This window comes from Podarcis liolepis, assembly GCF_965112155.1.
Source record: "Podarcis liolepis genome assembly, chromosome: 9".
NCBI lineage: Eukaryota > Metazoa > Chordata > Lepidosauria > Squamata > Lacertidae > Podarcis > Podarcis liolepis.
The window spans coordinates 23,055,258-23,079,887 of NC_139564.1; the positions used below are offsets into that span (position 1 = coordinate 23,055,258).

At 43.1% G+C, this 24,630-nt stretch overlaps 1 protein-coding gene across 2 annotated transcripts in view; it reads left to right on the plus strand.

Moving 5' to 3' along the window:
- Positions 1-24,630, plus strand: part of TET2 (tet methylcytosine dioxygenase 2) — a 73,459-nt gene that overhangs the window by 32,136 nt on the left and 16,693 nt on the right. Inside the window, exons 2-5 of one of the 2 annotated variants that reach the window (XM_083459195.1) lie at positions 16,303-19,738; positions 21,778-21,868; positions 23,435-23,528; positions 24,137-24,345. In XM_083459195.1, the coding sequence (XP_083315321.1) occupies positions 16,348-19,738; positions 21,778-21,868; positions 23,435-23,528; positions 24,137-24,345 (3,785 nt within the window). In that variant the 5' untranslated portion in view covers positions 16,303-16,347. The remainder of the gene's footprint in view (positions 1-16,302; positions 19,739-21,777; positions 21,869-23,434; positions 23,529-24,136; positions 24,346-24,630) is intronic. The other variant, XM_083459196.1, reaches the window with a different exon arrangement.

Here is a 24,630-nt window from a genome sequence, read left to right on the forward strand (position 1 = left end):
TTGTAGGTGGTCCTAAGTAACAATCCTAGGGATATTTACTCTTAATTCCATTAGTTATTCAGTAGGGATTACTGTCAAATTTATAAGAACATAAGAAGAGCCTGCAGGATCAGGCCAATGGCACATCTAGTCCAGCATCCTGTTCTCACAGTGGCCAACCTGTGGAAGCCCCAAAGGAGGACGTGGGCACAGCAGCACATGTCCCTCTTGCAATTCCCAACACCTGGAATTCAGAAGCATACTGCCTCAGGCATGGAGCCAGAGCACAGCGGTCATGTTTCATAGCCTTTACCTCCATGAATTTGTCTAATCTACTTCTAATCCAAATTGGTGCCCATCACTGCTCCATAATTTTAACTATGTCCCGAGGAGGTGTTTTTGTCTTTCCTGAATCCCTCAACATTCTACTTCATTGCACCTCCACGAGTCCTAGAGTTATGAGGGAGGAGGAAAACTTTTCTCTGTGCACTTTTTCTAAGTCCTGAATAACTGCATGCGCTTCTATTATGTTGCTTCTCTCAAGTACTTGGGCACACGATAGCTTTCACACTAGCAGTTCCTAGCAATGCTAATAATTTCTATGGTGCTGTTGCTGTGTGTGGAATTGCAACTGACTCTTCACTCTTTGGGGATCTTCTCAGTTTGTATATCCCTCTGTCTCCTGTCCATATAAGCAGTTATGGTATGGCCATGCAGTCTGGGAAGGGACACTTCACCTGAATATGTCATTGCTTTCATCTATTTTCCTCCAGTCAGTTTATATATATACAGTCATACCTCATGTTACGTCTGCTTCATGTTACGTTCTTTCAGGTTATGTCCCGCGGCGACCCGGAAGTACCGGAAAGGGTTACTTCCAGGTTTTGCTGCTCGTGCATGCGCAGACATGCAAAATGACATCATGTGCATGCGCAGAAGTGGCGAATCACAACCAGTGTGTGCACAGACGCACCGCTGCAGGTTGAGTTCTTTTCATGTTGCGAACGGGCCTCCGGAACGGATCCCATTCGCAACCAGAGGTACCACTGTATATGTGTGTGTGTGTGTGTGTGTGTGTATGTGTATGTGTGTGTGTATACAATTTCTCCTAGAGCATTTTCTGATTTGTGGTAAAGCACTTTTTATTTAGGCCATGCTCCATGATTACAATAACTTCTTTAAGAAGTGGGCTAAGTGTTGGCACTAATTAACAGATTGCCAGGCAGGGGGGAATATGTGGTGCTAAAAGGTGCTGACTGAAAATTACCTAATTCTCAGACCTGGGAACACCATCCCAAAGGACTTACATCTTGTTGTCACTTGGTTTCAATATTGCCTAACAACCAGTCCATCACTGCATCCAGACACTCCTCTGGGGACCTGCATGCTCTCACCTGTCTCAGGTGACATGGAGAAATAGATCTGGGATTTATCTGCATATTGACACTATTCACTCACCTTTAAGGGGTGCTTGCCTGATGTCACACACCTTGCAGATTTCCCATGTTCAGCTTCCTTCACCCACATCCTCAGATAATCTAACTTTTTAGTGAAATTTAACAGCTGTACCATTTCCCCAGGTGTGGGCAGCCTTTCACACAGCTATTCTGTTCTATGGATTCATGGAGAGAAACCATTTGTCAATTTCACCTCATCCTCCCCCCTTCAACAAGCAGCTGGACTTGCTGCAGTAATGGTGGGGGAAAGTCTTCTCGGTTTCACTTTGCAAAAATGTGCCCTGCTTCTGTCTAATATATCTGCCCTTTGGGAGGAAAAAAAAATCCCATATTCTCCTGCACCTGGAGCAATGATGGTAGCCAGGGCTCAAGCAGGAAGGCAGCTGGAATTTCCACAGCGACAGCAGGAGAACAGGAGAAGGGAGGATAAAGTTTTCTAAGAAGCCGCAGTAGCAGGCCTTGTAGTTAAGGCGTTGGGGTAGGGCCATTTCTCCAATGCAACAGTCGCTCTGTGAAGAAAGTCTATTGCACAAGGGATGGAAATTGTAGAATTACCACCTATCGGAGCCGATAGTAGACTATTCAGAGTTAGCTGCTTTTTTAAGTTTCCTGATTCATAGGTCTTCATCATAAGGGTTGGCTGGCAAAAACTTACAGGCGGGTGAAATAAATGTTTCATTTCCCCAAACATGAGAGTTTCTTTCTTTTAACTCCTTCGCAAGACTGATAGTCATCAGGTACCACAAGGGAAAGTTGAAAGGGACTTTGAAGAGAGAGTTCAAGAGAGAGTGAAAGCTTTGAGAGGTAAATGGGTGGGGTCCACGCAGTCCACCCAGTGAGAGCTGTTTGACATTGGAAGACTCCCAAGAGAGGTGGTAGACTCTACTTCCTTGGAGGTTTATAAGCAGAGATTGGATGGCCATCTGTCATATATTATCTAGCTTAGATTCCTGCATTGCAGGGGGTTGGACTAAATAGCCCTCAAGGGCCCTTCCAACTCTACAATGTGAAGATTCTTCGATTCCCCACTCCCTTTCCTGAGTGGTGAAAGAACAAGCAAACAAACCAGAGGAAGTGTAAGCTATTTCCTTTTCACGAAAGCCATAAAGCTGACTCAGGGCCATCCTTTTTCTTCTTAAAATTTGAGTTCAGCAGCAGCCTGGACAACAATACCCTCCATTTTAATGTCTTCCATATCCGGTTCACATCTCTGGTGTATTATGTACAAGGATTTATTTTCTTCTAGGGATGGGGGTCTGCCTGCGAGATGCAACAACAGCAGAAGTGCTGGAAGCATCTCTGACAGCTGAGTTATGGGAGTGAGAGGATGATTGGAAAAGGGAGCAAAACAGGGGAGGTTTGAGACGGTGGGCAACCGATTAATGTATCTTAATGCAGCCCAATCAAAATGGCAGGCAATTTCTGCCAGTCGCTGATGCTTCTGCACAAAAGCTAATAGATTCTCCGAAGCGCATTGAGGAAGGGGGAAGCGCTTTTCTCTCCTTTTGTTCCTTTAACAAGAGTGCCTTGGGAAGAATAGTCCCTCACTGAAAACAGATTCAGTGTTTCCAGACTTCAAAGAGCACAGGTTTCTTTAACATTAACAAGCTTCAGCTTTTGTATCTCACAGTGAAAGGACATTTTGCATCGCTCAAAATCCTTTGGGGATGCAGCTGCATTTACTCAGCATGTTAATTGCAAAACAATGCAGAATTTAGATTTTTGTGGGTGTCTTCAGTCAAAAAAAAAAAAGTATGGAGCAAAAAAGCAGGAGGGTGATTATTCATTCTGTGGGGAGCGACTGAGAATGTGTAAAAAAACAGGGACTTCCTTGGAAAAATCTCAATCTTCCCCACCAAGAAGACCCTAATTAAAATGAGAAGAGACCAATGAAACAATCTGCATCTTTGTTCTTTTCCTGGTCTCTGAGTGCACACTTTCTCGTTTCTGTCTTCATTACGGGCAGTGCTTTAGTTTCACATCAGCCCTCTTGTAAGGGGTCCACCTGCCTGCTTTTATGAAACTGTTGAGCAACTGAAAAATATTAGGTTCACTAGGTCAGCCTGGAGGCATAATAAAAATACTGAAAGTCACCCCCCCCCCTCTTCATTTTTGGAAAAAGCTATCTGTAAATTAGAGCTGCACTAACTGTTCATCCATTAACATGTTCAAAGGGTGGGAAAATGGTGCTTTTGGGTGCTTTCGGTCACTATTCTCACTGCTGTGTCTGTGGGTTTATTTGTTTGTTTGTTAAGGACTGCCTCCTAGGATGATCCCATCCAAAACCAATTGCCCTCATTCTGATTTTTGTTTTTAAGTTGTTTTTAACCTTTTTATGTCTTTACTGATTGGTTTTATGTTCTAATTGTCGTAAGCCACTTTTGATATCTTTTTTGTGGTACAGTGGCGTATATGTGTTTGGATTTGATGTCCCGCTTTATCACTACCTGAAGGAGTCTCAAAGCAGCTAACATTCTCCTTTCTCTTCCTCCTCCACAACAAACACTCTGTGAGGTGAGTGGGGCTGAGAGACTTCAGGCAAGTGTGACTAGCCCAAGGTCACCCAGCAGCTGCATGTGGAGGAGCAGAGACGCGAACCCGGTTCACCAGATTACAAGTCTATTGCTCTTTACCACTACACCACACTGGCTCTCGTGTGTGGATATATGTATGTGTGTGTGTGTGTGAATATATATAAAATAAAATCCTGAATATCCCCCCTCCAGTGTAGACAGCAATAGCCCAGTTCATATATGCAATCTAGGTACAATGAATGGGTTGAGGAGAGAGGTTTGCCTTGCCCCTGACGTGGTCCCATAGCTGGTTGTGTGAACAGACCCAACACATCATTTACAGGTTGCACAAAAGTAGGATCTGTTCACGCAACCAAAATCCGATTCCTCGTAATGTACCCATTCATGATACACACAGGTCCCGCTATCTGCCTACTTGTTATGTGAAAATTCATCTTTCCAAACATAAATAATTATGCCCAAACCTTGCTGTGCACACTGCACATTCAGCCAGAGTTTGCCCACTTCTTCCAAAATAGCAGATTTTCCCCCCGTAGTGGTCTCTTTCTGCAAGGGCATTTTGGTCCAGTTCCAGGTGACTTCATCTCAGTAGGTAACCCATTTGGTACCCGATAAGCCAACAGGTGCAATGTTATGCAGTCAGCTCTAATACTAATAGTAAGGTTGTGTAAAATGGAGACTTTCTATGTAGTCTGCACACAAACTATATCTATTGCATATTTTTTTGCCCCTGAAACGTGCTTAAGAGACTGGTTTCATTACAGAAATTAAAATGTGTTGTAGATTGATTACTTCAGTGTGTCCATTTGAAAATAGATGTAGGTGGTCTCAGCTACTAGCATCACAATCTTCTCTTCCTTCTTCATGTACGTCTGGGCATGAACAGAGAGCAGAAAACATGCATGACCTAATCAAGGGGAGGGTTGTCAAATGCATAGTTTGCAACTGCACCCACCCTTCTCGGTAGCAGGTACTGGAAACTAGATTGAAAGCAGCAGGCTGTGGATGAGCATGAATTATTCCAGATTGGGGGGAAACTGTATTTTTGTGTTATAACTTGATTAGTGTGTTTGCAGCCTAAAGTACAGCAGTTGTTGTTGTATCTGAAATATGTCCTTATTTTATTTATTTATTTATTTCATCAGAATATTGATAAGTGTCATCTTCTTTTTTCTTTTTTTAACATTTTTTATTAAAGATTTCTTGGTTTACAAAAGTATGTGCTTTTTTTCAAGTTACATTTTCTATAAATCAGTTTCATTTGTTGAGACATTAGTGTTACAATTAGGAAGAAAAGGGGGGGAGAGGTGGAGGGGGCCGTGGTGAGTGGGGGTAGGGTGGGCTGGCAATGCTTCTGTTCTACTTAATGTATGTGTGGGGTTTTGTGTCGGCATCGCTTGTGCGGGTTCTCTTTACTATTCTCTTGTATTCCTTTGGTGACGAGACAGGTTGGGGTTGGCCTAGTGCAGCCTTTCTCAACCTGTGGGTCCCCAGATGTTGTTGAACTACAACTCCCATCACCCCTAGCTAGCAAGGCCAGAGCTCAGGGATGATGGGAGTTGTAGTCCAACAACATCTGGGAACCCACAAGTTGAGAACCGCTGGCCTAGGGTATGGTTGTTTGTTTGTGATTAGCTGTGGAGAACTTTGTTTTCATGTGTGAGTGGGTTTTTTTTTTTTATCAAGTTAGCCAGATTGATTCATATGCTGTTAGTGGATTCTTGTCGTTGTCTTGTTGGGCTGTGTATGTGATAAAGGGGAGCCATACCGGGGTGAAGGCGGCTTCTTCTATTTGTCCCCATGTCAGTTACAGTTTATTGGTTAGTTTTTCTAATAAGGCTGTTTTCCATACTGTTTGATACCATTGGTCCATGCTTACTCCTGAAAGGTCTCTCCAGTGTCTGGCTAAGATGTTTCTGGCTGCTGAGAGTAGGTGGGTTATGAGCTCTCAAGTGGGCATTATTATATTGGAAAGTGCCATCTCCTTTCTTGATAAGTTTCCTTTTCTTCTACAGCTAAATGATACTCTTTGTCTGCTAAAAAACACACTACAGCAGCATACTTGTTTATGGCCACAGTATAACCTCTTCATAGTTGTACAATTTTCTGTCGTCTACTGACATGTGATAAGCAGACTGTGTGCTTGTCACATGTTGGTCTGGGTTTCATGGCAAGTTTTATTATCATTATTAATAATCATTTGTATGCTGCCTTTCATCCGATGATCTCAAGGTGGTTCACAACAGAAAAATACAAAATTACAGTACAAAATATACAATAACACAAACACAAACCAATAACTCCCCCCGACACACACACACACACACACACACACACACACACACACATTTTAAAAGCCATAGGATGTTAATCAGCCAAAGGCCTGGCTAATGAGAAACGTTTTCACCTGGTGCTTAAATACATGTAACGAAGGCACCAGGCAAGCCTCCTTGGGGAGAGTATTTCACAAATGGGGAGCCACCACAGAAAACGCCCATTCTCATATGGACACCCCCCCCAAGAGGCCCACGAAGAAGAGCCTCAGATGATTATTGCAGCATCCAGCTTGGTTCATATGGCGAGAGGTAGTCCTTGAGGTATTGCAGTCCTGAGCTACTTAAGGCTTTATAGGTCCAAACATAGCACTTTGCACTGGGCCCAGAAACTAATTGGCAGCCAGTGCAGTCAGGCCAGAATCGGTGTAATGTGCTCAAACAGTCTTGCCCTGGTGAGCAACTTGGCCACCAAATTCTGCACAAGCTGAAGTTTCCAAACCATCTTCAGAGGCAGTCCTATGTATAATAGGTTGCAGTAATCTAACCTAGAGGTTACCAGAGAATAGAGAACAATAGTTAGGCTACTGTCCAGATAGTGGTGCAGCTGGGCTAACAACCAAGGCTGATGGAAGGCACTCTGTACCTCAAGTGACAGCAAAGTATCCAGAAGTACCTGTAAGCTATGTACCTGCGCCTTCAGAGGGAGTGCTTTGCAAACAAGTCACAGTGAGCTACTGTTGGTTCTACCACCTCCTCTGGACCAGACAATGGAGGCAGCATAGTGTGCCTTCTATGGTGCCTTCACTGTCACCAGGTAGGCTCAGTCATGAGCCCTCACCAGTGTTTGTTTTATTGCTGAGTTCATCTGCAGCATAACGTAGAACGTTAAAAACTAGGGCCAGAGTTAAAATCTGAGTGCCTTACTTATGATACAAACCTGCTCAGCATGTCTGTACCACTGCTCACAGCAACCTCTGCTTAACACCTCTAGCAGAAAAGAGTTGGTCATATTTCCAGGGATAGATCTCTCTCTCTCTCTCTCTTTTTGCCAATAATTCCAATAGATTGATTATAACTAAAGCCCTTTATCATTATGATGTGTTTACTTCTACTTTGTGCTTTCCTAATGCAGCCTGGATGTGATCAGTCTCATTTAATGTTTTGTCCAAATACCTGCTCCGTACAGTAGCTTCCAGTGCCTGCGGCATGGTTGAATTACTGCACTTTAAAGCATTAATTTAGAAATGAAGATAGCCTCTGTGGGTGTTTCTCATCATAAGAACACCGCTGTTTTGAAGGCACATACATCTTCATGCAGTGGGCAGTTTAAAGTAAATTGGGAGAACTTAATAATTGAGTTGAACAACACAAAGCAATGAATCTCTGAGCATTTTGTAGTGTGGCAGGGGAAGGGTTCTTATACGCTTCTATAACAAAATAATAAGAGCCCTGGTGGATCAGTCTAAAGTACCAGCATCCTGTTCTCACAGTGGCCAGCCAAATGCCAACGAGAAGTCCACAACCAGGATATGGATGTAACAGTTCTCTCCAGTTGTGATTCCCAGCCACTTATATTCAGAGACATACTTCCTCCAACGGAAAGGCCAAAGCATAGCTATTGTGGCTAGCTGCTGCTGATAACTTTATCCTTCATGAAATGGTCTAATCTTCTTTTAAACCCATCCAAGCTAGCACCCATCCTTTGGGAGCAAATTCCATCGTTTTACTATACACTGTGGAGAAATATTTTGTCTTTTCTGAACCTTCTACAGGATGACACTGAAGTACAGTCATACCTCATGTTGCAAACACTACGGGTTATGTCTTTTCAGGTTGCATCCTGCGGCAACCCGGAAGTACCAGAAAGGGTTACTTCCAGGTTTCGCTGCTCACGCATGCGCAGATGTGCAAAATGATGCTGTGCACATGTGCAGAAGCAGCGAATCATGACCCGCGCATGCGCAGACGCGGGTTGCGTTCCATTCAGGTTGCGAACAGGGCTCCGGAACGGATCCTGTTCGCAACCAGAGGTACCACTGTATAGTATTATGAGATACATAACATACACCTCTAACGTGTTCTCCTTTATTCACCATTTCCCAAACTAAGGAAGCCCCCAATGTTTCCTCATAGGGAAACTGCTTCATAGGGGAATTGAGGGACACCAGTTGGACCAACGCACAAAATGGGAGCATGGAAATTCCCTTTGAAAGGGAAATCAGACATTAAGAAGGAAATAATGGGAAATGTTGGTGTGCAGGGGCCAATTGGTGGAAGGACACAGGAGGCACTACAAGATGTTTTAGTAACCTTTTTTAAAAAAATACCATTCACTTTGTAAGTCTGCTTTATAATGTGTACTAATGGTGTTTCTTTTCTCTTCCTCCCCCACCTAAAAAAAAAATAATTACTCGTGAACACTGCTGTAATGAGTTGGGCCTTAGGAAACCCAGCTTCAAATCCCTACATGCTTTTGAAAGCAATGCATTTCAATTTAAAGGAGTGGCTTTTTAGATTTAATTAATAATTGGTCTCTGTAGCTATCTCATGTTTTTCCATCCACAGCTGTTCATTTTTCCAAAGGCTCTTTGCTACCAAATGCAGCATCCATTTATTTATTTATTTTGTAACAGCTGCTGCTACATTTCTTTCAGGGCTGCAGCCTTAAAAGATTTCAAACTGAACATATACCTGTGGAACTTGACCAAGATTTCTTAATCTTGACATATTTCCTCGGCTTCATCAGACTCATGAAATCCCACACTGGTACATTCTTAGGCCATAGTTACCACCCCAATCTATAGTAGCATTTCATTGATTTTCATGCAAGTACTCCAGAGTAGGGGTGAAGCAGCCATTTGTTTGCTTTTGATATTAGGAGACATATTCACGTTTCTCTGAATTTTGCAATACAGGGGTTTTTTCCCAGCCAAAAAATGCACTCAAAAATGTGTATGTTAGCGTAAAGTGCATGCTAAAATACGTTCTGTTATGGGTAACTTGCCTGCACAAATGCATATACTAGGCAACACTGCATTCAAAAATGTGTCTATTGGAAGAGATTGCATGAAAGTGCATTCAAATATTCATGTAGACATTTGAAAAAGAATTGTAGGTGTATGTGGAAATGGGATGCGCTGAAAACAGGATTGGAAACATGAGAAACCAAGGTAGACTTATTTGCCTAACCCTACCCTAGGTTAGGGACACGGGTGGTGCTGTGGGTTAAACCACAGAGCCTAGGACTTGCTGATCAAAAGGTCGGCGGTTCGAATCCATGTGACGGGGTGAGCTCCCATTGTTCGGTCCCAGCTTCTGCCAACCTAGCAGTTCAAAAGCACGTCAAAGTGCAAAGTAGATAAATAGGTACCGCTCTGGCGGGAAGGTAAACGGTGTTTCCGTGCACTGCTCTGGTTCGCCAGAAGCGGCTTAGTCATGCTGGCCACATGATCCGGAAGCTGTACGCCGGCTCCCTCGGCCAGTAAAGCAAGATGAGCGCCGCAACCCCAGAGTCAGCCACAACTGGACCTAATGGTCAGGAGTCCCTTTACCTTTACCTTACCCCAGGTTAAGTAAATGGTATGCTTGCAAAGTGCTATTCCTAGAAATGCCTGTTGGTTGTGAATACTGGAAGTATCCAAAGCAGCGTTCAGATTATTGGGTGAAAGGTACAGAGTTCCTTGATGAACTCAACCTCCTGACTCCCCTTAGCTTTTAGCCAAATCATAGCCTATCTACCAATATTCTATAAATGTTTCACCATAGAGGCCTGACCCCTTATAATTCAGGCATTTATCTGCAGGGTCTCAAAGCATCAAGAGTATATTTCAGTGCTTTCAGAGAAGCAACATCTTTTCCTCACTCCCATGGTTGAGCAAAGGTATAAGATTAATGCTTCTATTCATCCTAACATCCTTTATGAAGCTACTTGGTGACCTGCTAAAAATGGTGGGGAGGAGCATTGCTATCAGGATAGACCATAAAAGCTTCATTCAGCACCCAAACCGAAGTCAGGAAAACCCTCCTGTTTTAGAAATAATCCATTTTAGCCACACTGATGCTTTTGTGAACCAATGGTTACATCCATGCTTTGGGGAGACAATTACCAATCTGTGAAATAACATCTTGTGACTGGCTTTTGGCAGACTATGAAGGGGAACTCTGTGGAAAAATCGACAGAGGGTCATTTTTTCATTAACCTTTCGTATGTCTCCCTTAATATCTGAAAATATAGGAAGTAACTCAGTACTCCTTCAGCCATCTAAAATTATACTGAATCTAATTGGGTTTCTAGGTACTTTGGAAGATTAGGAGCTGAAACTGAATTGGCAGTAGATGGCAAACTGCCAGAACAAAGTCAAACGTGCCATTCTCAAAGCTTTGAAAACATTTTAAAAGGAAAGTGAGGGAGAGGGGTACAAAAGGCCCCTGTGGAACTGCTTGGAATTGTAGTTCCAAGCCTTAGCTGGTGAAGACTAGAACTAACCAGCAGTGAAATGTGGGCGATTGATTTATTTCAGATGCTCCCACCCCGGATGAATAATAATTCCCAGCTTTCATTTCTTTAAAGAAAAAGTTTCTAGCATATGTTGAATGTGAGATAGGAGTCAAAATGTACAGGTACTGTTCTTCTCATTTGTGTGTGTGTGTGTGTGTGTGAAGGAATCTAGCCTTTTCCATCCTTTTCAGTGCTTTACCCACTCCCACCAAAAAATTCACATGGATGCCCATGTACAGATGTAGGGAGGGTTCCCTGCCCCCATACCATTTTAATATAATGAGACCTTAAAGAGAGTGGACGAATAAAATGGAAAGTATAATATTTTAATCAATTGGTTTTATACCTGGTGTTAGCCGCCCTGAGCCCAGTCTTGGCTGGGGAGGGTGGGGTATAATTATTATTATTATTATTATTATTATTATTATTATTATTATTATTATTATCACCACTGTGATAATCACTGAAAGTTTATGCATTTGCAGATACAGGCCTTTTGGAAGGAAAGGGGAGACGGACTAGAACATCAACTGGCTATGGTATTCCGGTTCATTGCTTCTTTAGTACAGTGTTGAGTTTCTATGCAGCTCTGTGCATCTGTTGCTGGACTTAGATTTAAGATCACACTTTTGAATGGTTTCTCTATCTGCGGAAGCCATGCTTGGTATGCTGCTGTGACAATGTTTCCATAAAAAGATTAGGCACCTGTTCCCTCCGATATGTATTCCCAAGTGTGTTTTGAGCAAGCAGCTTATGCCATTCAATGCTGTCTTGGTTTCGCCAACCTTTCTGGAATGTTCCTGAGGAGAAGAGAGTTCAGTATATTTCCAGGGAGACCTTTTTCTCCCTGTGGCCATTGCAGGCCTTCAGGTAACCACTTCACCAAAACCCACCGATACCACCTTCCCAACTGCACCTACATGGTGTAAGGAATATCCAGTTTTTTTAAAAAGAGAGGGGAGGGAAATGTAGTGAAGGATCTTACAGTTAAGATGTTCTAGGGTATGGACCAATTTTGCTATGCAGTCCTCTTGTAAAACCATCTGTTGAATGGCAATATATAAATATAGAAAACGAATAATGTGTAAGACACTCCAGACAAATAGACACACTAGTCTGTAACAGTAGGAAAACCAAAAGGCCCCCTGTCACCATAGCAACTTCATGACACACCATTCTATACACTTTGACAGGCAACAGCCTACTTCATTAGATGAGCAGCTGGACTGAGAATTGTGGTAGATGCATAGAAGTAAAATGTCAGGGTTGTTTACATCTGTCTGTCTTGGGCAAGCGTGCCAGCTTGCTCCCGTGATTTAGCAAGTGTGTGAGTGAGGTGAGCACATCACATGGCATGTGCACACAGCCACCACATAGTTTTGAGGGGTCCCGGCCCCCTCCTTGAAAAGTAGTGTCTGGCATTTTTCTCAATGTGGTGCACTTGAAGGCCCATGAAAAGAGATGTTGGGCATCTTTTAAAAAGCAACAGTAGCAGCATTCGTCTTAATTGGCAATAGTTTATGCCCCATATGAGAAAAGTAATATATCAACATTTCCATGTTTCACAAAGTATCAATTGGTGTGGGTGGAATTATTTAAAATTCATATTGGACAAATACGATCCCTATCCCTTTTGCACGCTAATGTGCTGTTCTAAGTCATGCATCGTGACATCTTCAAAGAGGCCAGTCATAATTATGATGGATTAGACTGCAGAATTGGTCCTAGATGTAATCATTGTTTCGCAGATGCTACTGATGCGCCATGAATTTCTAATAAACTATGGCTGGCCGTGTGTGTGTGTGTGTGTGTGTGTGTGTGTGTAAGTAAAGCTGATAAGTATATTGGCTGGAGTTCAGTAACTGAAGGGGGCAGGAAATACAAATTACTATACTTGGGGAAAGACTCTGCTTTGGAAGAGGTACAATTTACTTCATACAAAAGGGGAAGGGATTTGTCCAGCTATTTGCAGATTGCTAATTCCCCATTTTGGAAAGAAAATAAATATATTGAGCAGTGACCCAACTGCTCAATATATTGGTAGTGACCCAACTCCAACAGAAATCCCTAGATGACCTTCAAGTTGGCTGGGATTTCTTCCTTACTAAAGGACATATTATCCATGTCCCAAACTCAGTTGAATAAGCCAATTGACTTTCACATTGGCTAATTTCTCTCTCAGTTGTTCTACCATGAATGGTGGGCAGATGCTGATATAGAACTGGCACAATCCTTCCCCTTCTCAACCCCTGAATTTTATTTATTATTTACTTGTGTGTGTGCACATGCATGCATGTGTGTAAACGCACACACACACACAGAGACACGCATATGCATGCACTATAAGTAGTTTATAGACAACAAAAACATGAGACAACTTAAATACTACAAAAATACAGTTGCATTAATAAAAATATTAAAGTATTAATAAATATGAACCAAAATCAATTTTACATCCTTCTGACACACCTTCCTTCTCGGCCGCCTGGTTTCTACCCACCCACCCAGGGCCCAAACAAACCCATTGTTCACCCACAAAAATCTCACAAAGGGTGCCTGGAAACTGTTAACATCGCCCCTAGTCTCTAACTCTAGCCTTGGTGTTTGGGGTGGATGGGGCTTCCTACAGCTGTGTCCTATTCAGCAGTCAGCTACACTTTCTGTTAAGTTGTGGACGAACATATCTGTCAGAGCCGCTTCCAGGTCCCAGCTCACAGAGGACCATGCTAGCCGGCAGTACTGTACAAAAGTCTTTATTGAGTTACAGTTTCCATTTTCAAGCCGCAGCGCGCAGCTCTACGTCTTAGAAGCTAGACCGGCGAAGCTCCGTCTGAGTCTCCGCCCCCTGTACACCAACTTAATACTCTCGCCTTGCTCCACCTCTTCCTTCTTTCCCTTCTCCTCTGGGTCCCTCTACCCCCCGTGGTCTCTTCCTTCCTGGACTCTTCTGACGCTGACCCCCCCGACTCTTCTCCCTCTTTGCGGCGGGCTTTAGGACCTGGCTCCCTATCCGGGCTGCTTACTGCGCCGCCTTCCTGTGCATTTGAACTTGGCGCGCACGCGCAGCCTTCAACCTTCCTCTTGACCGTTCCCTCGCTTCCCGATGGAGGTGTGGCCAATCCTGACTCCTGTCCTCCCTCTTGCGGAGAGCCGCCCGATCCCGATACCTGGGACTCCTCCCCCCTGCTGCGCTCTGGTGGGGATGCTGGTCCCGATTTCCAACTGCTGCTCTCTGAACCCCCTCTGGTCCCTTCTTCCTGGGGTGTTCCCCTAGGCACCCCCCTTGCTCTGACCACTGGCGCCCCTTTCTGAGAATCTTCCGACTCACTGGAAAGACTCGGAGATCTCGGTCCGCTGTCGTCGCTCATATTACCTTCGGATTCCTCCCCCTCGCTTTCTGTTTCCTCCCTTTCCTGTGCCTCTGCTCCTGAACCCCTGACAATATCAGATGACACAGCAATTCTTCCAAAGCAGCTCTTTATTTGTAAGCTGGAACAGAACTAAACTGAGGAGCTCAGTCAGCCTGCTTATATAGAGCTCCACTAGAATGCAACAGTAACCATTTTCTGTAACTAGCCAATCACCGAACGTCACTTTCGATCCTTCATTTGCATACAAACTATCCAATCACTTAACGTCACTTTCGATCCTTCCTTTGCATAACTATCTACAGTATCCCCCTGCTGGCCCAGGGTGAGAACTTCAGTACATAACACTTTCCATACCTGGGTCCTGCAGGTCTAGTGAGTTTCCCACAGGGTCCCAAGGATGCGAAAATAACATCCCTCCACTCTCTGTTCTTTCTCTGGCCTCTGCCCACTTCTCTTCCTCCAGCTGCTTTCTTGTCCCATGAAGGACAGTAAAGTGGGGATCTATTTAGGATTATTTTGTATCGCCATGCTTACCATACCATACAGATGTGCACTGTATGAATGCAATTCAGAATTTTGAGCTTGTGTGGGAATTGTTGGAATGAAAGCTTGCACTTGCAGAGAGACATACTTCGATATTTACAGTTCTACCTCCACCTATGGTTTGTCTTTATGGCCCAATATTAGATAAAGGGCACAAGTGGAAAAAATTAATGGGATTTTTTTGGGGTGTGGAATGCCTCACCCCAGCTCACTTATTAAATGCAGAGATCTAATACAGAGGACTTTCTAAGACGTTTTGGTTTTTTCTTCACATGTGGTCATTTTAGATAACTGCAAAAAAATTGAATTTCTGTTTTCTTCTACTTTGTACATTACAAGGCAGAAATAACTATGGAAAGTGGAGCACAGCATTCAAACATCACACAGAAAAGGGAGCAAGCAATCTTGTTCTACTGCTGCAGTCTGTGTAATAGGTGACATTTTCAAAGAGTGGCTTTGCTGCTGCAATCATTGCATGCAAATATCCTGTTTTAATAATTCAAGCAGGTGTTAATTAATCATACTGAAGCGTTCAGATCCCATTTCACTAGCAGCAGTGTTTTTAATGACAAACTTCACATGATTTGAAACTCGGCTTGTCCCAAGATGGAGCTCACAGACCTCCAAATAGAAGAAGAGCTCTGTTGGATCAGGCCAAAGGTTCACTAGTCCAGCATCCTGTTCTCACAGTGGCCAGTCCAGTGCCTATGGGAAGCCCACACACAGGACCTGAGTGTAGCAGTGCTCCACCTCAACATCAACTGTGATTCTCAGCAACTTGTATTCAGAGACATACTTGGGACTTTGAATTCTCTGTGGGTGCTCTTGTAAGCTTTGATGTTGGAACCTCAGAATGCTCAAAGCTGTTTAGTGCTGTCTTCTCCCCTGATGAAAGAGTGAACATCTGTCCAGCTGTGTTCACTGCTTTTGAGAGTGTGTATATATATAAATCATCTGTTCAGTCTCAGAGCTGCTGAGTTCCATTATAGCATTGATTGTAATATATCTCTTTTGGAAAGAGAGCTTGCGATTCTTAGACCGCTTCTAGAGTCCTCCCATACAAGTTGCTATTCTCCAAGAAAGATGCACAGCTGTATATGCACACCTTTTTCTTCCTAAAAAGTAATGGGAAATGTCTGTGCGTCTTATGGAGCAAATGCGTGGGCCCTGGATTTTTGCATTGGGTCACCCCAAATTCACCATCAGATCACATATCATGTCCATAGCTATAGCCTGCACCAAAAAAATCACACATCTACTGTTTCGGTGGGCCTCAATGGTGCAAAAATGTGGTTACAAAGCATGGATCCACATGGATCCTCAGGATTTTTGCATTGGGTCACCCCAAATTCACCATCAGATCACATAGCCTGCACCACAAAAATCACGCATCCACTGTTTTGTTCAGAATATTTTTTTTCTTGTTTTCCTCCTCTAAAAACTAGGTGCGTCTTATGGTCGGGTGCGTCTTATGACGCGAAAAATACAGTATATCCCAGCACTTTTAGACTGTCACAATTTCCATGAGGCTCTTGATCTAGTAAGGGAAAGTGCATTAGATGAAGTGCTTAATTGCCATCTGGGTTTGTGTAGCGTGCATCAAATAAACATGGATTTCCCCCCCTTCCCCATTCTCTCTTTCAGATACAATAGGAGGGCAGCCTTGTGGATGGCCCCAGAGTAGGCCAGATGGAACAGGATAGAACCAGCCATGTTGAAGGCAGTAGTTTGAGCCCATTTCTAATACCACATCCTTCTCATGTTTGCCAGGGAGAGCCTTTGTCAGTGAAGCTACAGAATGGGAGCCCACCAGCAGAGAAGGGCCAGGTTGAAGTCAATGGCGACCACACGTGGCTGCATTTCAAGGCCAACTATGGAATGAAGCACACTGTCAGAGGAAATGCAAATAACAGAATAAGCCCAGACCTTCTGCAAGAAAAGAGAGACTGTGGCAGGTATATGCAAAATGGTGGGATAAAACGCACTTTCAGCGAGCCTTCTCTGTACGGGCTTCACCAGAACAAAAAGCTTAGACAAGATGAAGAAGCAAAAGGAGGGAAAGAAACCTCTTTGGATGGCAGTGATCAACCAAGTGTTCCCAATTCATGCAGCAAGGAGGACTTGGTGGGTTTTAGAATGGAAGAAGATGCAGCTTCAGTTCTCATACAGTCCTCCAAAAACAATCGTGGTGCTTCAGAAACTCCTCCTGCTCCCCAGGTTCAGAATGAACAGGAGGGCGAAAACATGAATTGCCACAACAGGGACATTGCCTTGCTCTACAAGAGCAAGGCGGTGTCAATGCCGAATGGTGCTATAGTTTCTGCCTCTTCTATGGAAAACATGCATGGTGAACTCCTTGAGAAAACGCTGTCTCAGTATAATCCAGATCATGTGTCCATTGCAATGCAGAAAACCACATCTCTTACAAATGCCATAAACACACAGGCTACTAATGAATCGACTTGTGGCACACCACATTCATCCCATACCTCAGGGCAGATCAACTCCCCACAAACCTCAAACTCTGAGCTGCCTCAGGTGCTAGATTCTGTGGCCACTGAAGTCCACAGCACAGAAGACGGCAGTAAGATATCCACATTGCCAGCCTGCTACACTTTTCAGAAACCAGAACTGCAATTGGAGCAGCAAAAATCCGAAAATGCATGCCAGTCCCCTACAGAGAATACTGATGTTCCAGGAAACATGGGGCAGGTTCCCAGTCAAGATTTCTCACTGCCCAGTCAAGATTTCTCACTAAATCCCAACAGCAATATGAAAGCTCATAACAATAGCTCAGAGAGACCAGCAGAGCCAGCAGAGGAAAATGGTGCTTTGTTCCAACAAGATGCCATGTTCAAGAAGAGTTATTTCAGCCCACCTCCTGTTGCAGCTTCTTCTCCTCTTCCAGAAATAAACAGCATTCTTTCCATGAGTGTTTCAGAAGTGCATAACCATTATGAGACCCAAAGTCAAGAGACTCATTTGAAGAAAGAGAAGAATGGAGAGCAGCAGCAGCAGCAGGGGGAGCTTGCAGCACAAATTCCTGGCCTTTGCCAGCAAGCACTTAGTTCTCAACAGGGTCTTCAACAAGAGGTTCAGGTTTCACAACAGACTGGCAATGAAACAAGAGATCTGACGCTTTCTGCAATGGCATCAGGCATCAGGCAACAATATCCTGATGAACTGCAGTCAAAACTGGAGCCGCAGGTTCAAGACACAGAAATAGTAGGAAGCAGTAAAGAGTTGCAACAACATTATCAACATCTCCTGGGCCAAATTAACCAGGAGACTGTAACTAGCAATGAAAAAGACTTGGTGAAAAATCAGGTGCATCAGTCACACCCTCACTTGCAGACATCTTGGACAGGAATATCTTCCCCTCACTTTCGCCCCAGTGAGTCTCCCCAAAAATCAAATGAGGTGCTCTTAAGGACAATGCTTCAGCTTCAGTCAAATTCAGCTGATCAGACCCATCCAAAACAATATCCTGGGAGCCCCAATGCATCAAAGGAGGTTACAGGGCAAACTTGCTTCCAGAACATCACACAATGTGAGCAGATACCAGCACTGTACAAGGGTGAGGCAACACAGCTGCCACCTCATCTTACAGCTGAGAAGCAAATGCAATTCCAAAAGCACTCACCACAGCCTACAAAGATGGATACTATGCTCAAATCCCACGAACAGCAGCAAAATGCAAAGCACTTCCACTTTCAGCCGCAAGCTGAACACCACACTGAACAGTCCCTGGAGTCACAGATGAAGCCACAGCACTTAAATCTTCCACCATTGGAAAATGAACAGTTCCTCCGTTCACATATATTGCAACAGATGCTCCAGACCCAGCCAACACAGTTGCCACACAGTCCACAGCTAACCATGGGCTCCCAGCAGCAATCATTGCACATGAAGAGCAGAGAACTTCCTCAGACCTTTCCTCATTCCCAAAGCAGACAAGAGCAGCAGCTAGAGGGGGCATCTTTCAGTCAGCTTAAATTGGAAGAATGTTTTGAAACTGCAAACAATTACTTCAAATCAACTGACTTCCCAATGCAAAACTCCCAGGTCAGGCCAGGACCGGTGTCTGATATGAACAGTAAAGATTCCCTTTACAATCATGCTTTCAAAGCAAATACTGTTATGAAGCATTCCTACTTGAACAACATGCACTTAGTCTCTGAGAAAAAAGAAAACCCTATGAACACTGAGCTCTTTGCAGAAAATGTAACTCATGACTTACAGCATATGCAATATTACACACATAGTATGGCCCCCAAACAAGATGTGCCCCATTGCTTTCAGGAAGAAGCTTCCCAGTCTCCACCAACTTCAGCTGGACAACTACCCTTCCAGCAAACACAGGGATATTCTAATTTGACCAGCAACATGTGTAGCCCACAACCTGCCCAGATTCAGCAAAGGTACGTACCCTACAGTCAGCAATCGGCGTCCCATGCAGGAGTTGATCAGAGAGGCTGCCATCTTCCAACTCAACCTCAAAGGGATTTTCAGAAGCATGCTGCTCTCAGGTGTCACATCTTAAACAGGCAAGAACAACAAAACAAATCTGACACCTGTCACGGTGTGGGACACAAGCCTATTAAAGCAGAAGCTGGCTCCAAGTTGAATGTCTGCACCCCTCCATCAGCTGGGCAGATGGAGAGCAAAGCGTGGAAAAAAACAATTAAACAAGAGAGTCAGCACTTTGGTTGTGAGAACATGCAACAAAAGAGTATAATCGAAACCATGGAGCAGCAGCTGAAACAGTTTCAGGTCAGAACACCCTTTGATCACAAGTCCCTTACTATCAAATCACCAAAACATGTGAAAGTTGAAACTGTGGGACCCATCACTATTCTGTCAAGGAATTCCACCGCTGCAGATTTCAACAGCCACGCAGCCTCTTTAGATCAACAGCCCATTCATTCCATTGAAAAAACACCAACCAAAAGAACGGCTGCTGGAACAGCTCTCAATCATTTTTTAGAGTCACCTTCCAAGTTATTAGATACTCCTGTGAAAAACCTACTGGACACACCTGTCAAAACTCAGTACGATTTCCCATCTTGTAGCTGCGTTGGTGAGTTGAGTTTGATGTTTCAGAGTTTGTTTTTAAATGAATACAATAATACCATTCTACTATAATTTTCCAAGCCCAGCCACCTCCCTTCCTCACGTCACCCTCCTCCCCTTTCTCCTATAGGGAAGACTTCCCTTGTCTTCTCAAATAAATGTCCCAAACTGCATTTCTCAGTTCGCAGGTTGGAATTTCTTATCCATAAAATTATAAGTATCTCAGGCTCTTGCAGTTCCAGCCACTCTGTCCTTCAGTTTCCTTCATGGAAAATACTGTGAGTTGAATGATGCTATACAACATGTGGTTGGCTATGGATTCATCCTGACTCCACTCTCCACTTTGCTTTGGGAGTGGTTTATGGTGTCTAGATTTCCCCACAATCAAATATGGGCATAAAAAGATGGCTGGTTTGTTACATTCTGAGCACATTATATGGGTGTGATTGGACAAGGTGAAGGCAAATGTGGAGTCGAGATTCTTGCAGGTATGATTTCTCCTCTGAAGGTATCGCCTGAGCAAGGCCAGAAATGCAAGATGATTTCCTAGGCAAACAGAATGGAAAACTGTCTCTTTGAAATAACCCGTGCAAGTAAAATGAGGAAATTGCAACTAGTTTTGTCATGGTGAATTAGGACACTGGGAAAGTGTTGTTGCAGAATGACTTAAGACCAAATTGCACATAATAAAGATAACGTCTTCATAAAAGACCTTTGGCCTAGCGCCACAAAGGAATAGAGGTGTGATTTAATGTATTAAATAAGTGCATGGTCTGAGGGTTCTGAATCCTCCATTTGTGGTCCTTCCCTCTACAGCCGCTGCCCTTTTCTCAAGGTGGGCTCTCTCTCTCTGTATTGGCATCTGGCTATGGAGTAGAGAAGAGCAGCAGGACATTTAGCATCCTCTTCTACTGTACACCCCTTTGGTATATCCCCATGCCCCATTTTATTTGAAACATTTCAAGATGCATGCAATTTGGGCCTGAACAGTCGTCCTCCATGTATGCACCACAATGAGAATAATGGACACAGATGCATGAGAATCTTTCAAACGCATAGTACTAAACTTTGCTCTGCCTTTATAGAACCGGTCACACTGAGGCATTTGCATTTTCAACAGATGGTTTTAAAGGAATTTATCTGAATCCCAATTTACCTTTTTAAAAAATTTAATAACTGAGCCTTGGGGTGCATATATAGATAGCAGGAACTGCTGCAAAGCTAAAAGGCTAATACTATCAATGAAAATCTAGACTCATTTCCAACCTTTATTTATGGCCGAACCAGATGTAATAAAGCAGGAATGGGGAACTTGTGGCTCTCCAGATGTTCTTCTTGGACTTGAGCTCCCATTAGCCCGAGGCGGTGTGGCCAGTGATCAGGGAAAATGGGACTTGTAGTACAGCAACATATGGAGGGTCATAGGTTTCTTGCCTATGTAATAAAGGGATTTTACCTTCCAATATTTCTGCACCAAAAAAGCAATAAGCAGAGGTGCTGACATATCAAAAGTCAAGAATATGCCCTATCTGATTTTCTTCCATTAGCTATTCCACAGCAATAACTTTTATTGATTCCTGATGGTAACGGGAACAGAGAAAATCCTAATTGACCCCTATTACAGTAACTGTATTAACCATGCCATATATATATATATATATATATATAATCGTTCATCTGGCATTATGCATTAGAACTGCCCCAAATATTGCTCACTCTCTTGTTTGGTACAATAATTCCCTATTTGCATTTTTAAAGTTTTTTTTTAAAAAACGATTCCCAAGTGAAAATAGTAACTCTTCCCCTAGCCCTACTATCAGTCCATGAATGATCTGGTGCACAGATGACCTGCCAAGAGTCTTTGGGGTTGGTTTTACTCATATGTGTAGTGCAAACAGGTCTTGTTACAGATTTCATTTAGAATTTTTTTCTGAAGTGAGCAAAATATGTGTATAAGGTGAACCTATGCTTTACTATGTAATATCTTTTAAAGACATCTTCAAAATCATACAGCGTTAACCTTTTTCTTTGTTTGTTTTTAAACAGAACAGATTATCGAAAAAGACGAAGGCCCTTTCTACACCCATCTAGGAGCCGGCCCTAATGTGGCTGCTATTAGAGAAATAATGGAAGAACGGTAATGAATTTGCTAAGGCACACGGCAGATTAAAATTTATCTATTGTGCATGTCAGGATTTACTCTCTCTCTCTCTCTCTCTCTCTCTCTCTCTCTCTCTCTCTCACACACACACACACACACACACACACACCCTCGATCTTTGCACACAAAGAAGACCACAATTGCAGACTCCCAAGTAATTATTTGGTAGGCTGGCTATTCCTGCTTTGCCAACACAGGGCACTGTGCTATTCACTGGAGGACGACAACATTTGACAGGTCGGCTGGCTTGCTGTCCTGATCTTCCCGCTCTGAGGCAGATGCCAGCAACAGGGCCAGCCTGCCAAATTAGCGAATTGGCATTGACTGTAAAAGCAGGAAAGGACCTAGCATTCCCAGTCGGGCCACTACACATGCCAAGGTACATAGGGGAGATGGCAAAAGGCATATGCAGCTCAAGGAAAGAAAACCTCAAGCAGGCTAGTCCACCAAAACAAAACAAAAACCACAACACAATTAAGAGTTCGTCTTCCTTCTGCTTATTTACACTAAGGAATCTAGTACCATCCATTGAATTCCATAAAGCAGGGATCCCCAACCTGCGGCCCTCCAGATGTTTTGGCCTACAACTCCCATGATCCCTAGCTAACAGGACCTGTGGTCAGGGATGATGGGAATTGTAGTCCAAAACATCTGGAGGGCCGAAGGTTGGAGATGCCTGCAATAAAGGAATAAATGACCAGCTTTGGCTTGGAAACTTGGTCATTATTTCTACAGCATAGTACCCTTTTTTTTTTATATGCCGGGGTGAGTTTTCCCCCCTGTTCTGTGTTGTTAGAATCAAGTGGCAGCCAAACAAATGCTATATGCAGATGATATTTCATTATATGTAAGACACATATAATTGAAATTAGCTAAATTCTGGACTCTAGGTCTTGTTTCTCTTCAACACCAATTTAAGAAGGCCTTTGTTCACCTAGCGGCAAATTTAAAGCATAGTCCACCTTTTTTCAAGACGTTGCCTCCTTTTCCTCTGCATACTTACATTTCCATATATGTTGGATATGATAAAACACTAGATTATCAAATGTAAGTGATGAGCAGAGTCCTTTTTCAGGTAATTAGTTCAATGTTTAAGCTTCTTCTTTCTTAGAGCTACTGTGCTAAAAATGCGATACAAATAGCTTTAGCCCTGTAGGGCAGGTCTTAATATTCTTCTTAGGACACTTCATGCCTTTATTCTTTTGAGCAAGGAGATCAGATAGATATATGATAGAGTCGTAGAGTTGGAAGGGACCCTGAGGGTCATCTAGTCCAACCCCCTGTAAATGCAGGAGTCTCAATGAACGTATTGTCTCTTGCAAAGTATGGTGCGAGTTTCTTGAAGCATCGTGTATACACATAGTAGCTACAAGTAAAGGATGTGCTTTGAGGAAGAATGGACAAATAATGGCACAAGACTGACTCGACTCCCTGTGTCTCTCTCTCTCTATATATATATATACACACACACTGCATGTGAATCTCTGTTGCTCAGATCAAATGTTAATACTTACTTTAATTCATTTGTCTGGATTTTTAAAGGTATGGACAGAAAGGCAAAGCCATAAGGATAGAGCGGATTGTCTATACGGGGAAAGAAGGCAAAAGTGCCCAAGGATGTCCTATAGCTAAATGGGTAAGCCTTTTTCCCACTTGATCATATAAAATATATTTTTTAAGTTTAAGAAAGAATACTAGTATTTGTTTGCTGTAAATATGCAGATCATTTTAAAAGAGAATATTACCATTTTGATTTTTTTTTAAGCCTCTGACCTAGGATAGATGTCAAAAGAGGTATTATAACTTTGAAATGAGTTTATATATATAAAAAAATACCTAAACACAGACTGCAAAATTTGCAAAACAAAGTGTATACAAAGATGAAATGTAGCCTAGTAATAGTACTGGACTGAGCTAAGGAAAGTCTAGTATTTTGAAAATGTACCTCCAATTAAAGGCCTCCCAAAGTTGGGAAATGCCTTGTATTTATTTAGGGTGCTGATCCATCTAACCCAGTCTTGTCTGTTCTGATTGACATCTATCTAATATCTCAGGCAGGGGTCTTTCCCAGCCGTACTTTGAGATCACAGGGATTGAACCTAAAACCTTCTGCGCACAACACTGCAGTAAACTGTGCTACAGGCAGACTGGATATGAGCATAAATGTCTTCCTTAAACAGACATTCTATCATATTTTGCATCTCACTAAAAACCAGAAAACTTCTTTGGGGGGTGTATTTGCAGGTGATTCGTAGAAGTAGCACTGAAGAAAAACTCCTTTGTTTGGTACGGGAACGTGCAGGCCACAGCTGTGAAACGGCAGTGATAGTAGTGCTTATCTTGGTGTGGGAAGGAATTTCTCGAAGCCTAGCAGACAAGCTGTATTCCGAACTCTCCGAAACTTTAAGGAAGTATGGCACGCTAACAAACCGTCGCTGTGCTCTAAATGAAGAGTAAGTGAAGTATGTACTTGTTTCTCTCAAAATGTGATCTTGCTATAGCTTGAATGCCTAGATTTAAGGAACAATAATTCTGACTAAAGTCATGCATCCTATGTTCTTCTTTTCATGTTTTTAGCTGACATCAGTCATTGGTCTCACTGAAGTTATTGTCCTTATGTTGTCAGTAACCAAGAAAGTTGTCTTTGTTTAAAAGAGAGCCCATTCCACCTCCCTTCTATCATTGCCACAGTTCCCATCACGTTCAGTTCTGTAGCACACCCCTTTTGGGACTATGCC